Below are 21,180 nucleotides of genomic sequence, written 5' to 3'. Positions count from 1 at the left end.
ATTATGATTGTTATACATCTGATTCTGATCGCCGTTCAAGATTATGTAAACAAATACATGTAAACACAATAACAACGGTGAAAGTATGTACATTATTATTCGTATAATTATTGTTATTATTATGATTATTATTATTCGTATTATTATTAATTATATATTAATTTTATGTGTAAAATAAACGTACAATTTCAAAGAGAGAAGAAATATATGTATGATGAAGAAATATATATACAAATGTATATATACTACGTCGTATATACGCGCACACATGTATTGCGAGAGTCACAAGATTACACCAAATCTCGAATATATGTTCTAAGAGAGTCCTGGTTGTAGAAGATAATATATATTGTTTTTCCGTTGTTAAAAACTTTACCATCTCTACCTATGTTATATAATCACTTCTGTTCTTAAAGAAAATATTTGATCATCGATAACGAATCATTCTCTCGTAATACTTCTGCACCGTACCCGACTTTATTCCCGTCTCTTCTTCTTTAAAATTTACGTTTATCTTAATTTTTCCATGCGATTTGAACTGATCGGATCGCATCCTTTTCACAAGAAGGGGATAACGTAGTGTTAATATTCGTGCTTTCTCGACGCATCTTTTAATATTTATGCAAAATTTTTGTTTTTAAGAAAGTTATGCGAACATTGCGTACGTAATGTCGGTGGCGATGTCATCGGTCTGTCAAGAGATATTGATGATAGAACTAGCAATACGTCACTTAATTTTATTATTAGGCCACCCTGCCCGGATACGGAGTCCATACTCTGGAACAACTAGATTACCGGGAACCTAATTATATACTAATCGATATCGAAACGATCGTTAAGTCAACGACGTCTCATTTCATTTCCGCGAATTTAATTGATCTTCTCAAGAGGACAATTTAAAGCAGAAGAAACCCCCTTCTCTTTCCGCTCGGGGAAACAAACGCTCCGAATCTTCAAGACCTAGCGATGGATCCCGAGAGTAGGGCGGTAAATCTAAGTCGACCCCTCGCCTTTCGTGGATGTCGTCCACGAGACAGACGGCGACGGACGTCGATTCTTCGAATCGCCGCCGTCGCTGGCGTCGCCATCGGGGGTGGTGGGTGGCGCGGTGGCCGCCGCGCATGTTTCTTCTCGGATGGGAAAACGGATCGATGCTGGAAATAGCTCGGCCCGCAGGAGAGAGTACGAGGTGAGTCGCCTTCGCTTTCGGCAGGGCCTCTCTCGATGCCCGACGCCGTTGCCGCCGTCGTTGTTCGCCGCTCGTTTCCAGAAGGCAGATAAGCTTCCGCCCGCGCATCTTCCGTCGTCGCCGAAGATCCCTTGTCGGTTCGATCTTGCGGCGCGGCCGCCGCCGCCGCCGTCGTCGTCGACGTTTTTCTCTCTTCCTCTCTTTTCTTCTCTCTCTCTCTTTCCTTCTCTTTGAATCGAGTACGCCGGCTGCGAGCACACGGAGCCGCGACCAAGCCGGGGACCAAGCCGAGCGGGATGACGCGGAAAAAATGTGCGCCGTACCAACGTGGCTGATGAGGCTGAAATCGTGAGTATTACGTGTCATACACGATACATACATAAGCACGCACACGATGTACATATATATGCACACGCCAAGGGCACCCCCGTGTTTCGAAGCGACCGTCGCGAACGAGGGTGCCACCCTCGACGCTCTCGCTCGAATTGATCCGCCGCTCCGGAATTCCGAAGAGCGTTCGCGACGTTGAAGAGAAACGCCGTTTCCACGCTGTTGAGATTTTCGGGATTTTTATTCTTTGCCCGCAACAGGCGACCATTTCCGTGTCTTATCCGTTCGATTTCCCACATCATCACTTTGACATTTGACGTAATAGTCATGCGGATTATTGCGCCGTGTTAGATTCTGTTCCAGATACGGAAAAGGCGTTCACGTTAGACTGGAACACAAATCTTTTGCTCTGATTTTTCTGAAGAGGATGTCTCTATCAGTAGTGTGTATATATTAGTCATTATACTAGTTGCACGGTTAATTAGAAAGTTTCATTGCAAATCGATGTTTTGCGCTTTCTGTGCTGCAGTTCATGAGGTAGTAGATTATCCTTAGTAGAAGATATAGAAACAATTTAGTGTTATATTTCTAATATTCGTAATTAATATTCTGCGCATGCTAGGATAAGTATCGCCATCGTAAGTCGCACTTATCCCCGAGCCTAGATAACTATATTGTAATGCTTTAATTAATTTGTCGTTGACTGTTTAATGGCAGTGCTAGTTTCGAATTACGATCTATTACGATTAGCTTGACTTGTAAGCTAAATCGCCCCATATGGTATATTTTCATCTCGCTTCCAGTCATATTGGAATCTTATAGATTATATTATAAATCGCAGAAAATTTTCCGCTTTTTGATCCTGTTTCCTTAAACATTACATTCGACGAAACTGTCGAAGAATCTTATACATATATCTTCGCAGCTGAAATGTCAAAGACATCTTGCGCAGAAAATCGAACATTCACGAGGGAGACTTCGGGAAATCCCAAGAAATGAATTGTCAATGGTCACGTACATCAGTGATTTTTGTTTGCTCAAACAAAAACCATCCTTTTTTTGGTACAGATAAAATTAATACTCGTGCCGCTTCGCGTGTTCCAGTTCGAGGCACTCGTTGCTCCATCCCTTGAACATGCGCTTTGATGAATATGACAGAATACGCGATAAGATGCGATAATACCTGATCGATCCCGGAACGGAAAAGGTCATCTTCGATAATTTTCGTTTCGCTATCTTATCTTGCAGTCAATTGCATTGCGAGAGAGATGTTCCGTTTTAGTAACTCTTCGTTAATATACTACTAGACGTTTAAAAAGTATTGATTTTTATTGCCGCGTGTATTGCGCATTAGTTTATCCGTTCAAGTTTGACGTTTCTAATACGAAAATGTGTTTGTCGAAGATGCTGAAGAACGAGTTTTGAGTGTGAGTGGCTGAAAAAATTCCTGCACCGAGAATAAATCGAATGTGAATTATCCGAAAGGAAAAGCCCGGACGGAAGAAACTGTGAAGATCTATACCTTTGTTTTATCTCGGTGGATCTCGCAAATAGTTTTTAATTTATAAATTGTATAATGATCATATGTAAAAATTGAGAGATGAATTGTAAGAACAATTAAATTGTAATTTTCACTATACTGTAAATGAGAAAAGAAAATAAAGTTAGAGTTTTCAAAATTTCAATTTTTGGAGTTTTTATTTGTATTACCTTTCTCTTGCCTATCATATTCCTGATATCTCAAAATTTAAATTTGTGTAATTTAAAATTCCAAAATTAAAATTCTAGATATTTTTAGAATTGCATTTTATTAATTTCAATGTGTACTATCTCTTTACTGAATATACTCTTAAAAGTTTAACTTTCCGCAATTTTTGGAATTTTAGATCATGCCACTTCTTTATTAATTATATTCTCCTGATACTTTTCCGGATTTTGAAATTTTAATTTTTGTGCTACCTCTTTGCTGATTATATTCTCCTGATACTTCTACGGATTTCAAAGCTAAAAATTTTCGCGCTTCTTGAAATTTTTCCTTGTGCCATCTCCCTGCTGGTTATGTTCTCCTGATACTTTTGCGAATTTCGAAACTTTAATTTTCGTCGCGCTTTTTAAAATTTTGGTTTATGCCATTTTCTTTGCTGGTTATGTTCTCCTGATACGCCACCTCTTTGCTGATCATGTTCTCCTAATATTTTTGCGAATTTCGAAACTTATTTTCGCCCGTTTTAAAATTTTAGATTTTAGTTTATGCCATCTCCTTTGCTAGTTATGTTCTCCTAATACTCTGATACTTTTGCGGATTCCAAAGCTTAAAATTTTCGCGCTTCTTGAAATTTTTCCTTGTGCCATCTCCTTGCTGGCTATGTTCTCCTGATACTTTTGCGAATTTCGAAACTTTCGTCGCGCTTTTTAAAATTTTGGTTTATGCCATTTTCTTGCTGGTTATGTTCTCCTAATACGCCACCTCTTTGCTGATCATGTTCTCCTGATATTTTTGCGAATTTCGAAACTTATTTTCGCCTTTTTTAAAATTTTAGTTTATGCCATCTCCTTGCTAGTTATGTTCTCCTGATACTCTGATACTTTTGCGGATTTCGAAGCTTAAAATTTTCGCGCTTCTTGACATTTTTCCTTGTGCCATCTCCTTGCTGGTTATGTTTTCCTGATACTTTTGCGAATTTCGAAATTTTAAATTTTCGTCGCGCTTTTTAAAATTTTGGTTTATGCCATTTTTTTGCTGGTTATGTTCTCCTGATACGCCACCTCTTTGCTGATCATGTTCTCCTGATATTTTTGCGAATTTCGAAACTTATTTTCGCCCTTTTTAAAATTTTAGATTTTAGTTTATGCCATCTCCTTGCTAGTTATGTTCTCCTGATACTCTGATACTTTTGCGGATTTCGAAGCTTCAAATTTTCGCGCTTTTTAAAATTTTAGTTTGTGCTATCTTCTTGCTAGTCATGTTCTCCTAATACTGTTGCGAACTTCAAAACTTCAAAACAAATTTTTGCGCTTTTTAAAATTTTGGTTTATACCATTTTCTTGCTGGTTATGTTTTCCTAATACGCCACCTCTTTGCTGATCATGTTCTCCTGATACTTTTGTGAATTTCGAATCTTCAAATTTTTGCGCTTTTTAAAATTTTAGTTTGTACCATCTCCTTGCTAGTTATGTTCTCCTGATATTTTTGCGGATTACAAAGCTTCAAATTTTCGCGCTTTTTGAAATTTTAGTTCATGCCACCTCTTTGCAGATTATATTCTCCTGATACTTGATTCCAAGAAAAGTTTCAGTAATTTCAAGAAGAAATCGGCAAAAAAGTATGAAAATATATAATTAACAAAGAGATGTGTGGGAATGGATGTATGGGTAGGTTTATTCAAAAGACAGATGCGTTTATATTATTAATATTCATCTTATTAGATTTTTAAAAATTACAAAATATATTTTACAGACTATTATCGATTCTCTTATATATATAGCGTTACGTACATAATTCTTTTTGCGTTTTATTGTCGATGTTTCATCAAACAATAAAATAAAATTATTTGGAAACAAAAATAGTGTTAGAAAGTCTTAGAAAGTACATTAACCTAGGATCTCGCAACATATGTAAAATAAAGACTTTCTCGTTACATGATATGCATTGAACACTAAATTGGAATTACATTCAAATACTAAAAATAATATGACTTTTTATGCATTCGTGAGTAAAAATGAATAAATCGCTTTTGTTGTTAACTATTTTCACACACACACACACATACACACACGCAGTCATTTTTATTATTATACAATAATGCACACAGATATTTTATTACATATATACATATATCGATCGGGTATCGGACGCAATCGCTTTCGCTGTTATATTATATTTTGTACATACACACACACATAGTCATTTTTATTATTATACAATAATATATACTGGCATTTTATTACATATATACATATATCGAATATCGGATACAATCAGATGTAATGTGATTTTTCCAGATCAAATCAGCTGTTTTGCGACTTTTGCCAACTCTTGCATCACCAATAATTTCTTTGCCGCAATAATCATGTTGTGATAACATATTATAAATATATCTTATTAAATAATTCTATTATTCAAAGATAAGCATTCCATAACTGAGTCGTTCGTGAAAAAAGGTGAATGATATATTTTAAAAATGTAGTATGACTAATGATAGCGCTTCCATTATCGAAAATACTATATATTCCTATTTTTCCGAAATATCTTTTGCGTGGAACATCTCGTCGATAATATCGATCGATCGAATGGTATTAGGAACCGTATTATCTGGAGATAAGGGATCCTGCAGCCGATTGAGATTTTTAATTAATAGAATATAGGTAGAAATGAGTATAGGTACATCAAATATTTATGAGATGCATAATTAATTTCCATTTGACTGCGAGGAAAGCGAAGGAGGCGCTGATACAAGTCACAGTCGATCGCGTGGCTTTAGAACGTGTATAGAATCAGTCTGATCTAAGCTAAGGTACTTGAAGAATACGAGGAACTCTTCGCGATAATTTCTCATTACTAAGTATTTACTTTTCCTTTCTAAGTTTATTTATAAATATTATACTGATAACTATACAATTGTGACACGATGACGTTATATGTCTGTCATATTAAAACTCAACATTTTCTGTTTTCTTAAAATTGTTTTCTTTTATCTTCTTTTTATCTTCTTTTTGTCTTCTTTTATATTTACAGTTTTAATAATTAACATATATACTAGTTTAACATATATATTAATCTTTGCCGTGATTTAAGGTTACTTTAAAGCTCAAGCTATAGCGTAATGATAATATTAATAGCACAATTTATATTAATTAGCAGTAAAATTTCTATAATTTCTTGTAATTAATATTTGTTGACAGTGTAAAAGGAATTTTTTTCGGTCGCGAAAGTATTCTCTCGTTTTTTCTTCTTTCACGTATCGATTATAGTTTCGCGACATACACGAAGGAATTTATATATATGTGTACATCGCAGTAGGGTAGTAGAAAGTGCTACTTCGCAGTAGAGTTGCTCAGTGAGGCGTGACGGTAACGTAAGGGATGCAGGGAAGTATGGGAGAAGGGTATCGTTATTACTACACAAAATAACGTATAGCATGTGGATTAATACGTATAAAAGACGAAACGTCACGTTTCAAAATTTATGATCCAACTTGTATCATCTCGTCTTCCATCTTCTTTAATATGCGTATCGCCCTTTTATCAAGACTAACATTCTAGTTTACCCTCATTTCTTTAGAAGCTTATTGCAGGAACGCTGAAAATGGAAAACAGAGATTGTTTTCATATACATACATTGTTTTATTGATGACGCGTTGTACTAATATTCTCCCTTGCGTATCACATGCCAATATATTTAATAAAGTTCTATCGACACAAAGTTCGATCCGCGAATCGAATTAAAATGCAAATACGCATACGTATGATGAGCTCGTTATTAATATTAGCGTATAACCCGCTTGTTTGTGATCTATCGCACGACACACGCGATATGTTTAACTTAGCATAAGATAATTGAGACGTATGGGGATTAGAAAAACATCTGTAAATTGTTACACGGTTAGCTTTGCAAAATAGAATAGTTTGCAAATCATTCGCGTAAATAATTCTCGAAAATATTTATAAAAATTACTTCGCTTTTTTATTTATTTGATAATTTGTACAATACGTGCGTTTTGCATTATTCGAAACAATTCCTCTTTCCTTGAAAAATACATTATACCGCTAATATCAAAAGTTGCGTAACTTTGCTAAATATATGAGGTATCTCGGAAAAGTATCTTAGTAGAATTCCGGTCAAGATATAACTAATCTATCGGTTTTCTATTTAAAGCCGTAACTGATCACGACTTTGACGAGATTGTTTACAAGAAAGTTTGATGTCGATCCATAAAGCATCTCTGAGAAATGCACCCTGAAAAAGTTATTTCGTTGTATTTCTATTGACTGTTATTTTCGTTTATCGAATGGCTTAAGGAACGATGGAAAAACACGTTCGGTTACTGCACTGCGATCGATCGGCCTCTTTTGGCAATGATCCCACATGGTCGCTATTTCGGGACACAGATTTCCAATGATAAATTGAGTCGGTGATTTGACATCATGGTTTCTGCAACGACTCGATATTATGTGTGAACATTGAGGAAAGATCTTAATTATTAATCATATCCAAATACAGATATTTAAAATTTTCTATTTCTACGTCATATATCTATTTGTGCAATTACGATTACGTGTGTAATTAGATATTCGATTGCAAGAAACCAAAAAAGAAAATTTTTTTTTAGATTTTTCATTCAATAGCGGATACGTTTTTCTATCTATCGTGATAAAAAATATAATATTGAATAAAACGTAGATAGCGCTATATTTTCGTGCCCAAATGATCTAGATTTTTGTTTGCAGGAGCCTCTCGCACACCACAGTAGGTCTTAGAGGATGCACAAGCTAGCCAAAGGCCTGAAGAAGAAGAAAAAGCCGAAGAAGGGCAAGAAGGGCGCGGAGGAGGAATTCGATCCGGAAGAGCTCGAGCGTTATCGGCGCGAGCGGGCGGAGGCCCAACAGAAAGCTGAGGAATCCGGCGGGTCGACTGCCGGTTCCGACGAGTGGAAGAAGTTCCAGGCTCTGACTGCGGGCGTCGATTCGGTTCTGAGAAAGACCCAGGATGATCTCGATCGGATAAAGTCCACCTCGTTCTTCCAGCGAAAAGCGCCGTTGGAAGAGAAGAAGCACGAGGCGAAACAAGGCGAGGATTCCAAGAAGTGGGTGGGTTTCGACGCGGAAGGTAATCCAATCGAGGCTGCGCCGCCGGAGATCGACGGCCAAGACAAGAAGAAGAAGGAGAAGCCGTTGATCAACGAGGACGGTTTTGTGGACGTGCCGGAAGATGAGGATGAGCAGGAAGACTCCGCCGACGAGGACATCTTTGACACCACTTATGTCGACGTTCTCCAGAATATCGATATCCAATTAGCTTACATACCGGATAGTCCGACCGAGGAGGAAGCCGGCGACGATCCGTTCGACACCACCAACGCCGACAAGGTTCTCAAGACAGTCGACAAGAAGGGCAACAAGTTAGTAAGCCTAGGCAATGCCGTCGAGGTATTATCGGGAAGGATCGATCATGTGAGCACTTGCAAGCTTACCAAGGGAAGGCGACCGAGACTTCAACAGGATCTATTGTTGGACGATTTCGAAGAGGCGGAACAGCCTTCGGAAGCTGTTGTAGCGGAGCCAGTGGGGGTAGAGAAGACTCTGCTGGACGACGATAGCGATCTTCCCGACATTCCTGTCGACTTGACAAAGTTGCCACCTGTATTACCGAGACCGGTCACCCCCGTCACTCCTCTTCAAGAAGATACAACATCGACAGCTGCGGAGAAAACTTTGAACGGTCCGTTAGATATCTCTGAGTTTGAGGTGCTAAAGGAGAAGACTATCTTGGAGGAGATTCCTGATTTAGATGACGCCGAATTCGATTTGAACGCTACGCCTGATGAACCAGCTCATCTCAAGGAGGTCGACGATCCGTTTGCCGCAAAGGAGCCCGAAACGGTCGATTTTCAAACAGATATAATCGAGGCCAGCTTTGAAGCGGCCACCTTTGTCGACGAGGCCGATCCGTTCGACACCACATTTGCGGATAATATTCTGCCGGGTAAAGCGGAACTGAAGTTTATTGAGAAGGAACTCGAAGAACTGCCCGTCTCGGAAGTATCTATATGCCTGACCGATCCCGCTGGCTTGCATAGAGATTATGAAACTGGCTTGCTGAAATTAGAGGAGGAGCAGAGAAGCGGTCATGACAGTCTACAGTTACTTAAAAAAGATCTGCTAGGCGGTTCCACGACCGATCTTAGCCAGTTGGCGGATCAACCGATCGCACCAGTTGAGGAGATCACGTACGTCGATCCGTTCGATACATCTGCAGTGAAGGAACTTCCACCTGGCCAAACAGAGCTCAAGGTCTTGGAGAAGGAGTTGCTCGGCGAACAATCCGGCAGCTGCGTCGAGAACAACAACGACGACGAGGACGACGACTTCAATCCGAGGAAGGATGAGGCGACAGTAAACCAACCATCAGTGAAACAACTGCCTGAAAGACCACCCGTGCCGGTTAAGCCCGTGTTCGAAGTTGACTTTGACGAGGAGAATACCAAGGTCGAAGCGACACCGACGAATCTCACGAGGAAAACCTCGCGGCCGGAGGTTCTCGAACTAGCTCCGACCAAAGCCGTCGCATTCGAGTTGCCAACGCCGTCAAAGAGGCCCGACCTTCTCGCGACCACCGAAGAAGAGAAAACTCTACCTTCCAAACCGTTGACGCCATACTACTCGGAGAAGTCCATAGAAGAGTCATTACCGTTGGAGGACGAGGAAGTAGATGTCGATCCGTTCGACACAAGTTTCGTCAACAGTGTCGCGCCAGGCAAGACAGAGCTCAAACTTATCGAGTCGGAGCTGCTGAAGCAGGAACCCAAATTGTCTCATAGCTTGAGCGATCACGATTTCGATCCGAGATTCGCCGCGGAACCGATCAGGAGACAAAGTGACTTTACCGCTACTTCGGTTACGCCGAGCAGCCTAAAACTCGCGCAGCTGCAATCATCGCTGATACAGAAGATCGAAGAGGAGGTGATCGCGAAGCAAGGACCACAGAGGCAAGAAAGCTTGCTAGATGCGGAGGTCGAGGTCGATGCAAAACCTTTGACACCTAGAATCGAGAGCAAGCCCATTGAGGAGGAGGAGATTTTGTACTCAGATCCCTTCGACACCTCCATTGCGACTAACATCCTTCCCGGTAAAGCAGAATTAAAGATATTGGAAAGCGAGTTAGAACAGATCCCTCAGCAACCGCCGCCACGTCCTATCAATTTACCCACGGTGGTGCCAACCATCCCGGCATCGATAGTCCCGGAAATCGACGACTTTGATCCAAGGGCGGACGAGGCAAAGGAGTCCAAGGACTTTTTGTCCTTGGACGGGCAGGATCCCGGCGATAAAGTGTTAACACCGCTTCAGAACAAGGACTTCAGTTTAAACAACGACGTGGATCCTTTCGATACAAGTTTCGCGACCATTGAACCTGGACGAACTGAACTGAAGCTGCTCGAGTCAGAATTGATGAAGTAATACAACTTTTACAGAAGCTTTTTTTCTACAATATTTAAAAAAAAATCTTTCAATGATCTGGTTGTTGAATTGTTCAACATAGGTGTACACATTGAACCTTCGGAGCTTCATGAAAAACTATATAAATCTGTAAACTCTACTCGTTGCATGCGTTATCAGTAATCTCTGTGTTAAAATTGAAGATTTCGAAGAAACATTCGCGAATAACTGACTTAAAATTGTTCCAAATGATATCTACATCTAATATCGCACAGAGCGGACACGAACGGACTGAAATCGGTCCATTCTATATTTTGACAAACATATAATTCCAAAGATTTCGGTCAAGTTTTATCGACCGTTATAATTAATTCTTAATCGAAGTTTCTTAAGTCGATTCATCGAGTTCGATCATGGATTCCAAGGGCGGTAATCCATTCCTGATGGACGATTACGCGGCGCAGCCGGGGAGCGGCCTGCCTCCGCAGGCTTCCAATCCTTTTCTTCAGGATTTCGCCGACACAACAAGTTCTGGCGCGGGCGAAAATCCTTTTCTGAACTTCAGTAGTGATCAGACATACGAGCCGTCAGCCGTGTCTACCGACTCTACTAATCCGTTCGCCTCTTTTGGCATCGAAAGTAACGCTCCGGATGCCGGATTCGGAGCGATCACCGATACTAATACGCCAGCAACCAACGTCTTCACTAGCCAATCGTCCGACATCTTCGGCACGTCTGATGACACGAATGTGGATCTATTCGGCTCGATTTCGATGACGACGACAATGACAACGACCATGACGACGACTATGACGACGACGATAGAGAAAGAACCGATTGTCAGCCCACCGCAGCAACCAGCAGCGACGCCTCCATCGAAGAACGGAAAACCACCACCATCGAGACCTCCGCCACCCAGACCGCAACCCCCACCGGTGCCACCTGCCAAAAACACAAAAGACCTGATACTGTCGGTCACGGGTGCCATGGACGCCACTTCGAATCACCTTTTAGATCGCTTGCAGATGACCAGAACGCCCAGCCCGACGCTGATGCATTCCCCGTCGCCTACCCCGGAGCACAGCTTCGCCGATCTCGTGGACGTCGACAGCAACGTGCCGGATCTTATTCCGGATGACAACAACAAGGCCGATGAGCCGCCAGGCAATCAAGACATCATGGACCTCTTCAATGCGCCAAACACGGATGTCACCGCGTCCACCATCTTCTCCACTTCCATGATCACCACGGGCACTACCAGCCTCACCGGGATAACCGCCAAGCAGGACAATCCCTTCGCGAGTATGAGCGAGGAAGCGGCGCTTCCAGTGGTCTCACAAGCACAACCTGCTTTCGGAATGGAATATCCAAAGGATACCGTCAGTAACGAGAAACGGCCTTCGATAACTTCTGCAAGTGCTTTTGTGGATGTCGAAACGGAAGTGGGAAAATCCGGCAGTGTTCTGGACCTCACGGAACCCACCCCTGCCGTTCAACCCACGTCGGTAGCGGCTACTGAACTCTTCCAAGGTTGATTAGAAAAAAAATGTTCTTAGATTAAAAAAATATGAAATAGAACAAGAGAGAAATAATAATTATAAAATATTAAAAATGAAAAATTAATTTTTACGATAATTAAGTAATATTAGTTAATTAAATCATTACATTTTCTACACCGTTACTTAATATTTATATATAAATAATCAAGCAATTTATAATTGACTTGTATTTTTTTTTTCATTCAGGAGGAGAACAAGTTTCTACCAATGCTGACGTCAACTTTTTCTCCATGACTGACACTACTACAGCAACGCCGTTCGGCGTATCCGAAGTCACTTCCGCGCCTTTCGCAACTGCAGCGACTGCTCAGCCCTTGTTCGCGACATCAGAGATCACGCAGCCCGTTCAAGACGCCTTCGCCTCAGATCTGCTGGGTGACTTTGGTGAACCGACCAAAGAGATTGACGGCGGTCTAATCTCTACTAGTCCGATCCCCGGAACGGAGTTTCCCAGCAACGAGGCTTACCGGCCCGAAGAGCAGCTGGATAACTTCGCCGCTACGACTAAGGCAATCGAGGAAACCGGCGATTCGTTCGACGCCTTTGCATCCAAGTTTGATAAGGCCGCCGAACCGGAAACCAACGGAAGGGATCCCTTCATGGATGCCTTCGGTGGCGGACCGACCGCCATGGACACCTCTAGCGATGGTAGGTAGACTACGGAATACGCGGCGGTTGTAAGTTAGAATAGAATATACTTAATTACTTGTCGCGATTTTATATTTTTCAGTTTGGGGAGACTCGTCAGTGGCTGGCTCGGAAACGGCAATTACCGGTTTCGGTGAATCCGATGGTTTCGATTCCTTCCTGAGCATGACAGCTCCGCCGGTAGATACGAAAGTAAAAAGAGTCGAATCCGCCGAATCGGATGAGGGACCGGATTTCAGTGTATTCATCAAGTGAGTGAAACACGTAATCATTTAATCACTAAATCGGAGATAAAAAGATTTCGAGTCTATAATAATCACAACTATTTAATGACATTCAATATTGCTGGAAATTAAAAAATTTTCATGGCATTTTCTCTGTGTGAATTATCACACAAATTAGATTCAAAAATATAACGCTTCTATTTCTACAATGTATATTAATGCATATCTAACGTCGATCTGATTCAAGACCGAAAGAAGGAGATCAGATGGCAATGACAGAAAGCGGGCCTGTACCTACGTTAGCACCGCCGCCTAAGAGTCCGCAGGTGGTCGCGTATGCAGATTCCTCGCCGCGTTTCAATCCGTTCGATAAATCCGGAATTGCGCAAGATGCTGTGGTATCCGAAACCGCTCAGACAGCCGAGATGACCAGGACAGATTCCCAGGTATTCACGCATTAATATCATGCGTTACGTCACGTTCCTCTAAATTACGTCGCATTCTCTCTATTATTACATTTTTATGCAATACATTTTTTTCTTTAGACAAGCATCACTAAAATAATATTTTAAAAAATCGAAAAGTGTTGTGTCATATAGCTTAAGCTGAAATAAATATTATCAATAATTTTATATATATACATATAAGTAAAAAAAAAAATTTTTTTTAGGAAACTCCACCTACCCCCTTATTCGACGAAGACGTTAGCCAACCGCTCGAGGACTTCCCGAGGGTACCTTATACCGGCGACGGTTGGGAGATGCAGTTGCGACAGCCGAACAAGAAGAAAATCACAGGGCAACGATTCTGGAAGAAGATCTTCGTCAAACTCGTCTATCAGGCTGACAGTCCGATCCTCCAACTGTTTAATAATAAGGATGACAAAGATCCGTTTCAAGAATTACCTTTGCTCTCCTGTTACTCGGTTTCGGACATCGGCGCCCAGCAATTCGATCAGTACGGAAAGATCTTTACGGTGAAGCTGCAGTACATCTTCTACAAGGAGAGGCCGGGCGTGCGACCCGGTCAGGTCACGAAAGCAGAAAGAATCACGAACAAACTCAGCCAGTTTGCGGCATACGCTATACAAGGGGATTACCAAGGCGTTAAAGAGTTCGGCAGTGATCTGAAGAAACTGGGTCTTCCTGTTGAACACGCACCTCAGGTAAATTATTTTATTTTTTAATATTGAAAACATTAAAATACTTCATATTGTATCAAAAAATATAGTAATTAAACATTTTATATTTATTAATTATAATATTAAAATTATGAGCATATATAAATTTCCATTATATGTTTCGCAGATCTCACAGCTATTCAAACTTGGTTCCCAATGTTATGAGGACATGAAACAATTTTCTTATGCTATCGAGGAGGCTCTCTTCAGGTTATCGGTGCACCGAGATCGAGCATTAACTTACAAAACGGAAGAAGTCCAGATAACGGTCGTAGACGAGCTGTATGTCGAGCAGAGTTCGGAGGGTCACGTGGACAAACAGATTGCACGCGTTCGTCTCTTCTTCCTGGGGTTCCTTTCCGGTAGGTTTTCCTCAAAAATCACGAATACATGCGTATATGATAATGTTTTTTTTTTCCTCGCATAAATTACGTTATGATAACTCTTCTTTTATTATTTTTTCTCATTCGGATCTAATCTATCTACAAATGTTCGATCCCTTTTTTAGGTATGCCCGACGTAGAATTAGGAATAAATGATATGTGGCGACAGGGTAAAGAAGTCGTCGGCAGACACGATATTATCCCGGTCGTAACGGAAGAATGGATTCGCCTGGAGAACGTCGAGTTCCATTCCTGCGTGCAACAGGACGAGTACGAAAAATCACGAATAATCAAGTACGTATATCATTGCAATTTTATTGCGATAAAAATGCGACTTTGCTAATAACTTTAATGATTCCTAATAAAATTAAATTTTTACATATGTATGTGGACGCTATAGATAAAATATAATATCCTTACTTTAAGAAATTAATACGATTTTATTTATCTTCTAATCCGAAAATATGCATGTAAATTCAACTTATAATTAAACCTGCACTAACACATCCTAAGGTTCAAGCCGCCTGATGCATGTTACATTGAATTGATGCGGTTCCGTGTAAGACCGCCTAAAAACAGAGAGTTGCCGCTTCAGTTAAAAGCTGTTATGTGCATTACTGGGAACAAGGTAAGCTTCTTTTTCCATAATTTTTTAATATAAACTTTTTTCTCCTCCCGATATTTATAGAAATGGAAGTTTAAAAACTTGTAGTTTTCATTGCTTTTAACAAATACATCTTTGTACCTTTCTTCCATCGGGGTTGTTATACATTTTCTCTTTATTTTATTATAAAAATATATCATTGATAAAAGTTCGATACAAATTTTTGTTAAAGTTTCTTCGTATCTTTCAACCCGGTTTCTGCGTTTCTGCAGTCATAGCTCACCTGATCTCTTTTTACGTGTTATTAGGTGGAGTTGAGAGCGGATATTCTCGTGCCGGGTTTCGCATCCAGGAAACTGGGCCAAATACCATGCGAAGACGTGATGGTTCGCTTTCCTATACCCGAATGCTGGATTTACCTCTTCAGAGTGGAGAAGCATTTCAGGTACGGCTCGGTGAAATCAGCGCACAGGAGAACCGGAAAGATCAAGGGTATCGAGAGGTTCTTGGGCGCCGTTGACACGTTAGAACCGCAATTGATGGAGGTCACTTCCGGTCAGGCGAAATACGAACATCAGCATCGCGCTATCGTATGGAGAATGCCTAGGCTGCCTAAAGAGGGACAAGGTATTCTCTATTTGTATCTTTTTTATTTAGAAAAATTGGTCGATTTTATTAAACTTTTTAATTAATATTTGTAAAAAATGTCTACGCTTTATTTCGATTTAATTTTTATATATCGTAAAGAGATAAAACTTAATTCTTTTATGAGAATCTAAATAATATATTTTAATAATATATTTGATAAAAACTAAAAACATTTATTTAGGTTCTATGTATATAAAAAGACGCGGCGCGAATGGAGATATCAGGCAAAGTTGCAGTTTGAATATACCGCGTATTCGAATCATCACGCAGTCAGTTTTGTTGGCTCTCTTCCAATTTCGTTTTATTTCCAGGCGCGTATACGACGCATCAGCTGGTTTGCCGTATGGCTCTCACATCCTATGATCAGATCCCCGAAAATCTCTCGGAGTACTGTTACGTGGAGTTCACGATGCCGGCGACCCAGGTCTCCCATACCACCGCGAGGAGCGTCAGTCTTCAAAATAACGACACTGATTCGCCTCCGGAGAAGTATGTCCGTAATTTATCGCGTCACGAATACAGGTAGGTCCAGAGATTTTATCTTGACACTGAAAACTATATGGAGCAAGAATTTTCTAAATATTGCCCATTATGTTCAAACGTTTATATATTAATATGTATCAATCTGCGCCTACTATCAAATTTGATACTTTATTTTCTATCGAATTTCCGGATAATGCCACATTATTAAACATTGCTTAGGGTGGGGATCGAGCATACGCAGGGCGATGGGCCGAATGCGTACGTTGCGGCAACGATTGCAAAGAAGATACCGGAAAGCACGCCGGAAACTCATAGCGAGGCGTCCGACGCTGCGGCCGAGTCCGATTCCTTCTCCTCGGATTAATGCGGGTAATCTCGGTCGCTGGATCGAACATCCGTGTTAATTAGTGCATACCGAGACGAAAGAGAACGAAGGGGGGGGGGGGGGGGAGGGAGCGGGAGCGGAAGAGAGAGAGAGAGAGAGTTAAAGAGAACACGTTACGTAAGTCGAGATCGGTGAAGAATCGCATATGGCCGAGTCTAGTCGTTTATAAGAGACGTGAACATAAATACTGTTTCATGTATTAATCTGTATACAAAGAGAAAATGTGCGCGCGAACGCGGGGATGTTTTGTAAATCGCCGGTAAATTGCGATAATTTCGTTCTGCACGTGTGTGCGATAAACGTAATGGCTTTGCGCGTTAAGTTAACGTTCGAAATTATAGACGAATAAAATGGAACCAGGTCAGCAAAGATCTGAGATTAGTCGATCTACCAGGAAGCATCTTCAAAAGTGTGGCGCGCAAAAAACACATCAGTTATCCTAAAACTGTACGATCAGAGTCACATAGATCGTGAGAATAAATCGTTCGAGATTTTTTTCCCGAAAAAAACAAAAAATAAAAAAAGATTAACCTCGATTTTCGGAAATTTTCACATCTATATGGTTTTATTAAGATTGGATGTTTTTATCTCGATTTAATCTGTAATCATCATTTGTTGAAAAATAATCTTGCAAGCAGGCGATTTATGATACATCTCGTCCGTATTCGAGCGCAATAATTATAGTGATTATAATGAGAAGTAAAGTAAGAAGAGAAAATAACTTGTGAAAAATGGAAGGACAATACCGCTTTTTCGTTCCATTTAGCTTGTTAAGTCGTAACACTCGCGGTGGAAAGCTTTGTGTTCATGACATGGGTTCATGATGACGTTTCAAAGACTTATCTCGATACTCTCGCCACCGTGGCTATGAAAATCCATTATTGATAAGAACAGTCGCGTGCTTTTTTAAACGGTCGGATCGTAAATATTACACTTTATTTTCCGTCCAAAAATTTGCATCAAAATTATTTAGATCTATCGTTTGAATCTATCACGAGAATCTCTACAAAATATCATAGATTACAAATTGATCATTACACATAACACAAAATTTTTATTCAAATATTTTAAGAGTTTTAATTTCATATTATTTCAACATCAGAATATTAATAAGATAACGTTATCGAATTTGTCCATAAATTACTTAAAGGAAATATTATCCGCAGCAAAGAGAAAGATTAATGACATTAAATGACGTTGTCGTTGCGATCAGAGAGCAATGATCTGTTAGATGCCGTTATGGTTTTATAGCGCATATCCCATTGTTTTTTGAGCTTATAGAGGATCTACGCGTACCGTTATCTAGTCGCTAATAGATATTAAGTAGATAAATCAATTTACTCGTGTGTGTGCGTTATATAAAATTTTCTGTAGGATAGCGTGCGGGCAACAATAATATATGAGGTATCGATAATTTTACAACACTGGAGTGTCCATCGTGTGTGCGTAATACTAGCTCAACGAGAATGCGATAAATTCGTAAGACTGCGAGAGAGAATACGTCTAGTCTTTAATGATATTCGTTATTTAAGCGTTAATAATATCTAAGTGCTTGTAGCGTTAGTTATAGTACAATCTCTAGAAGTGTAAGTTTCCGTTTTCGTTATCGTTTTACTTTCGTCTTTTTCCGGTCGGTGCGCATGGTACCGACTTGTGGCAGAAAAGCAGCATCACCAAATATTAGGATTAAGATCTACTGTACTAGTGGCATAATTATACGTGACATTTCGAGCGAGAGTACATAATATAAAGAGAGATCTCCATTAATTAACCATGAGATATAAAATACTCTCGTCGTACGTTTAGTAGACATTAAGACATTAATTATATTCAATATATATATATATATATTGAAACAATTAGAGACGTAAGTTTCAGTTATGTTTTGAATTTTTCGTTGACACGTTCTCAACCTGCAAGAAAGGTCAGAAGAGTTGATTCTAGTCCCTAGCTATTAAGAGAACCGTACGACACAGACGGACATACCGTCGATCGTACATTAGTTTAATAAGATGTAGATTAAGGTTCTAGATTATAAGTGTAACTTCCGTCATTCGGCAGCGAGTACTAATATATAAAGATAGCCACAAGCAAGCCATAGTAATTCGCGCCAGTTGTTGATTGCTACTCTGATCCTCGGCGACGTATAAATTTCTGATATTTCTATATAAATGTCTCATCAAATCGCGCCTTTGATTCGCGAAATATTTCGTGTAAATAAAAAGTAGTCATTTTTAACAGAAACAAAAAAAAACAATTTTTTTATATAACAAAAGATAGAAACAAATTTATCAAAGACAGCACAAAAGATATACTACAATCTGTTATTTTACTTGATGCAATTTTTATCAAAATAAATATCATTAATTATGTTCCCGCGATTCTTGACAAGTCATATAATTTCAATATTCGAAAATTTTTCATTCTTTTTTATATAACAAAGAGGCTTCTCTCTTTCTTTGTTGAAATATAAAAAAAATGTTTATGTGTAATAACTTATCACGGTGTCCCGAAAGTTTTTAAGAGAGTACGCGAGAGAAATTCTACAAACCTAAATCGGATTCAACGATGCTCCTCGCTCTTTGAAACACTGCAAAGCTTTTCGAGCTACAGTGTCATGGTTTATTTGAATTTGGTGTCTTAAACGGATTTTGGGCAGATGTCCCCTTCGCAGGGGCCTGCGCCAATATGTGACGTTTCCAGCTCGTGATCTCAAAATACGCATAATCGTACCGTCGTGCGATCCAGAAACGGCGTTCGTGTATCTAAGCAAAAAAGCATATAAAGTACAGTTAAACATTGCATGTATAGATTTTAGGAAAGGGTAAGAGTAGAGTTAGCGAATAAGAGCGCGGCTCCGATGTGTTTACGATGATTCTGGAAGAGAATGAGTGGCGGAAAGAGAGAGAGGAAATCGTACGTGATGTGAATTAAATTTTAAACATTTAACGAAAAAACAAGTTGACACTTGCCACGTGTTTGTTGTTTGTATGATTCTGCATACGTTTTTGCCTCTCTGATAGTTTTTCTATTCTAAACAGAAAGAAAATAAACATGAGAAAGACAAACGCGTAAAGTTATGAAAATGTTATATAAATCGTCTCTCTAAAGTTTCTAAAGTGTCACGCTTTATGAACGACACATTATATAATACAATCTGTTGATTTCATTTACAATTGTATTTTAATACAATCACGCGAGTTTATCGATAACAGTATGATATATAAATCGAGAGCTACAGTTTCGCCAAATGTGATGGTACTCTCTATACTTCTGTAAAAAAAGTATAGCTTTTTGATGTTAGCGTGTATGCAGCGGAATAATTGGAAGTAGACGCAAAAATTTAGCATCACAACTCCCCCTCATTGCGATAATATATAAATGTGTCATGTGCGTACATTCATCGATCCATTTGAGAGGAAAAGCATTATTTATCTCCGTATAATAAATCAAGTAGAAATCAAGTATAGAGTGGACAATAGATTTAAACTCCGTTGATCTAATATTTGTCATAAGAAATAAATATTGTAAAGGAACAAGTAGAATATATATTATATAACCGTTGTCCTCTTATCGTATTGAAAAAAAAAAAAGAAAATGTTCTGTACAGGTAAAAAAAGTCTGTAAAGATAAAGTTTAGTCGCGCTTTTTTGTGAGAACGATATGTAAGATTTAAGAGTAGGAAATATGAAAAATGGAATGTATCTTGATAAGTGGCAGATGTGTGTACGTAGTTAAGAGAGTAACATGTGTTTTCTTTGGAGAACATTGCATCGTCTCGATTGCCCTTAAATGAGATCATCGAGGGAAGCTTCATTGCGGTTTTTCATGCAATGCGAATGTATTTGCCACGACAGTAAATGAGAAAAAAGCTAATGTCAGTAGAAAAATTTATGTTGCATAATGTATATTTTTCTCTCGTCTCTATATATTTAAAATGTTAAGCGCGATTATACATATATCGCTACCGATGTGTCAAGTTTTTCTGAATAATTTTCAAAGATTTGTTTTCTCGATCGCAAAACGCATTGTCTCATAAAGATTTTGCCAAAAATATTGAACTCATGTAAAATTCGAAATGTGTTCAAAGTTCATAGGTTCTTAGATTAGTAAGATTAAGTATATAGGATCAAAAAGTATTAATATAAAAAAAAAATGACACGTGTTATTAATTTAATATTGATGTTGTGTAATTACGCGTTACTTGTGACAATGCATGTTAAATCAGCGGATGATAGCATTTAAGGGTTAATCGATATCAACGCAAACGAAAAACTGAAAAACGTATGTGTACCACTTTGTTCCATCGTGGCAAGCAGTAATGTATACAGACATGATCGAATAAATAACTTACGTTACATATCGTAAACCAGAGCTTTTTATAGAACACA

General features: G+C 39.3%; 1 protein-coding gene across 1 annotated transcript; it reads left to right on the top strand.

The window, feature by feature from the left end:
* The first annotated feature begins 339 nt into the window (after positions 1-339).
* On the top strand, positions 340-21,154 carry LOC115235819 (protein stoned-B-like). The gene is made up of 13 exons (XM_029807856.1): positions 340-1,537; positions 7,967-10,694; positions 11,069-12,205; positions 12,421-12,882; positions 12,965-13,133; positions 13,354-13,552; positions 13,777-14,271; positions 14,414-14,648; positions 14,795-14,963; positions 15,183-15,297; positions 15,582-15,900; positions 16,233-16,443; positions 16,624-21,154. Exons 2-13 carry the CDS (start codon positions 8,000-8,002, stop codon positions 16,766-16,768), a joined length of 6,351 nt encoding a protein of 2,116 aa, XP_029663716.1. The 5' UTR covers positions 340-1,537; positions 7,967-7,999; the 3' UTR covers positions 16,769-21,154.
* The last annotated feature ends 26 nt before the right edge of the window (positions 21,155-21,180 follow it).

Source organism: Formica exsecta, unplaced genomic scaffold, assembly GCF_003651465.1.
Source record: "Formica exsecta isolate Colony F162 unplaced genomic scaffold, ASM365146v1 scaffold236, whole genome shotgun sequence".
Taxonomy (NCBI): Eukaryota; Metazoa; Arthropoda; class Insecta; order Hymenoptera; family Formicidae; genus Formica; species Formica exsecta.
The sequence above is the reverse complement of the archived record's forward strand: the minus strand, read 5'-3'. Positions and strand labels throughout refer to the sequence as shown.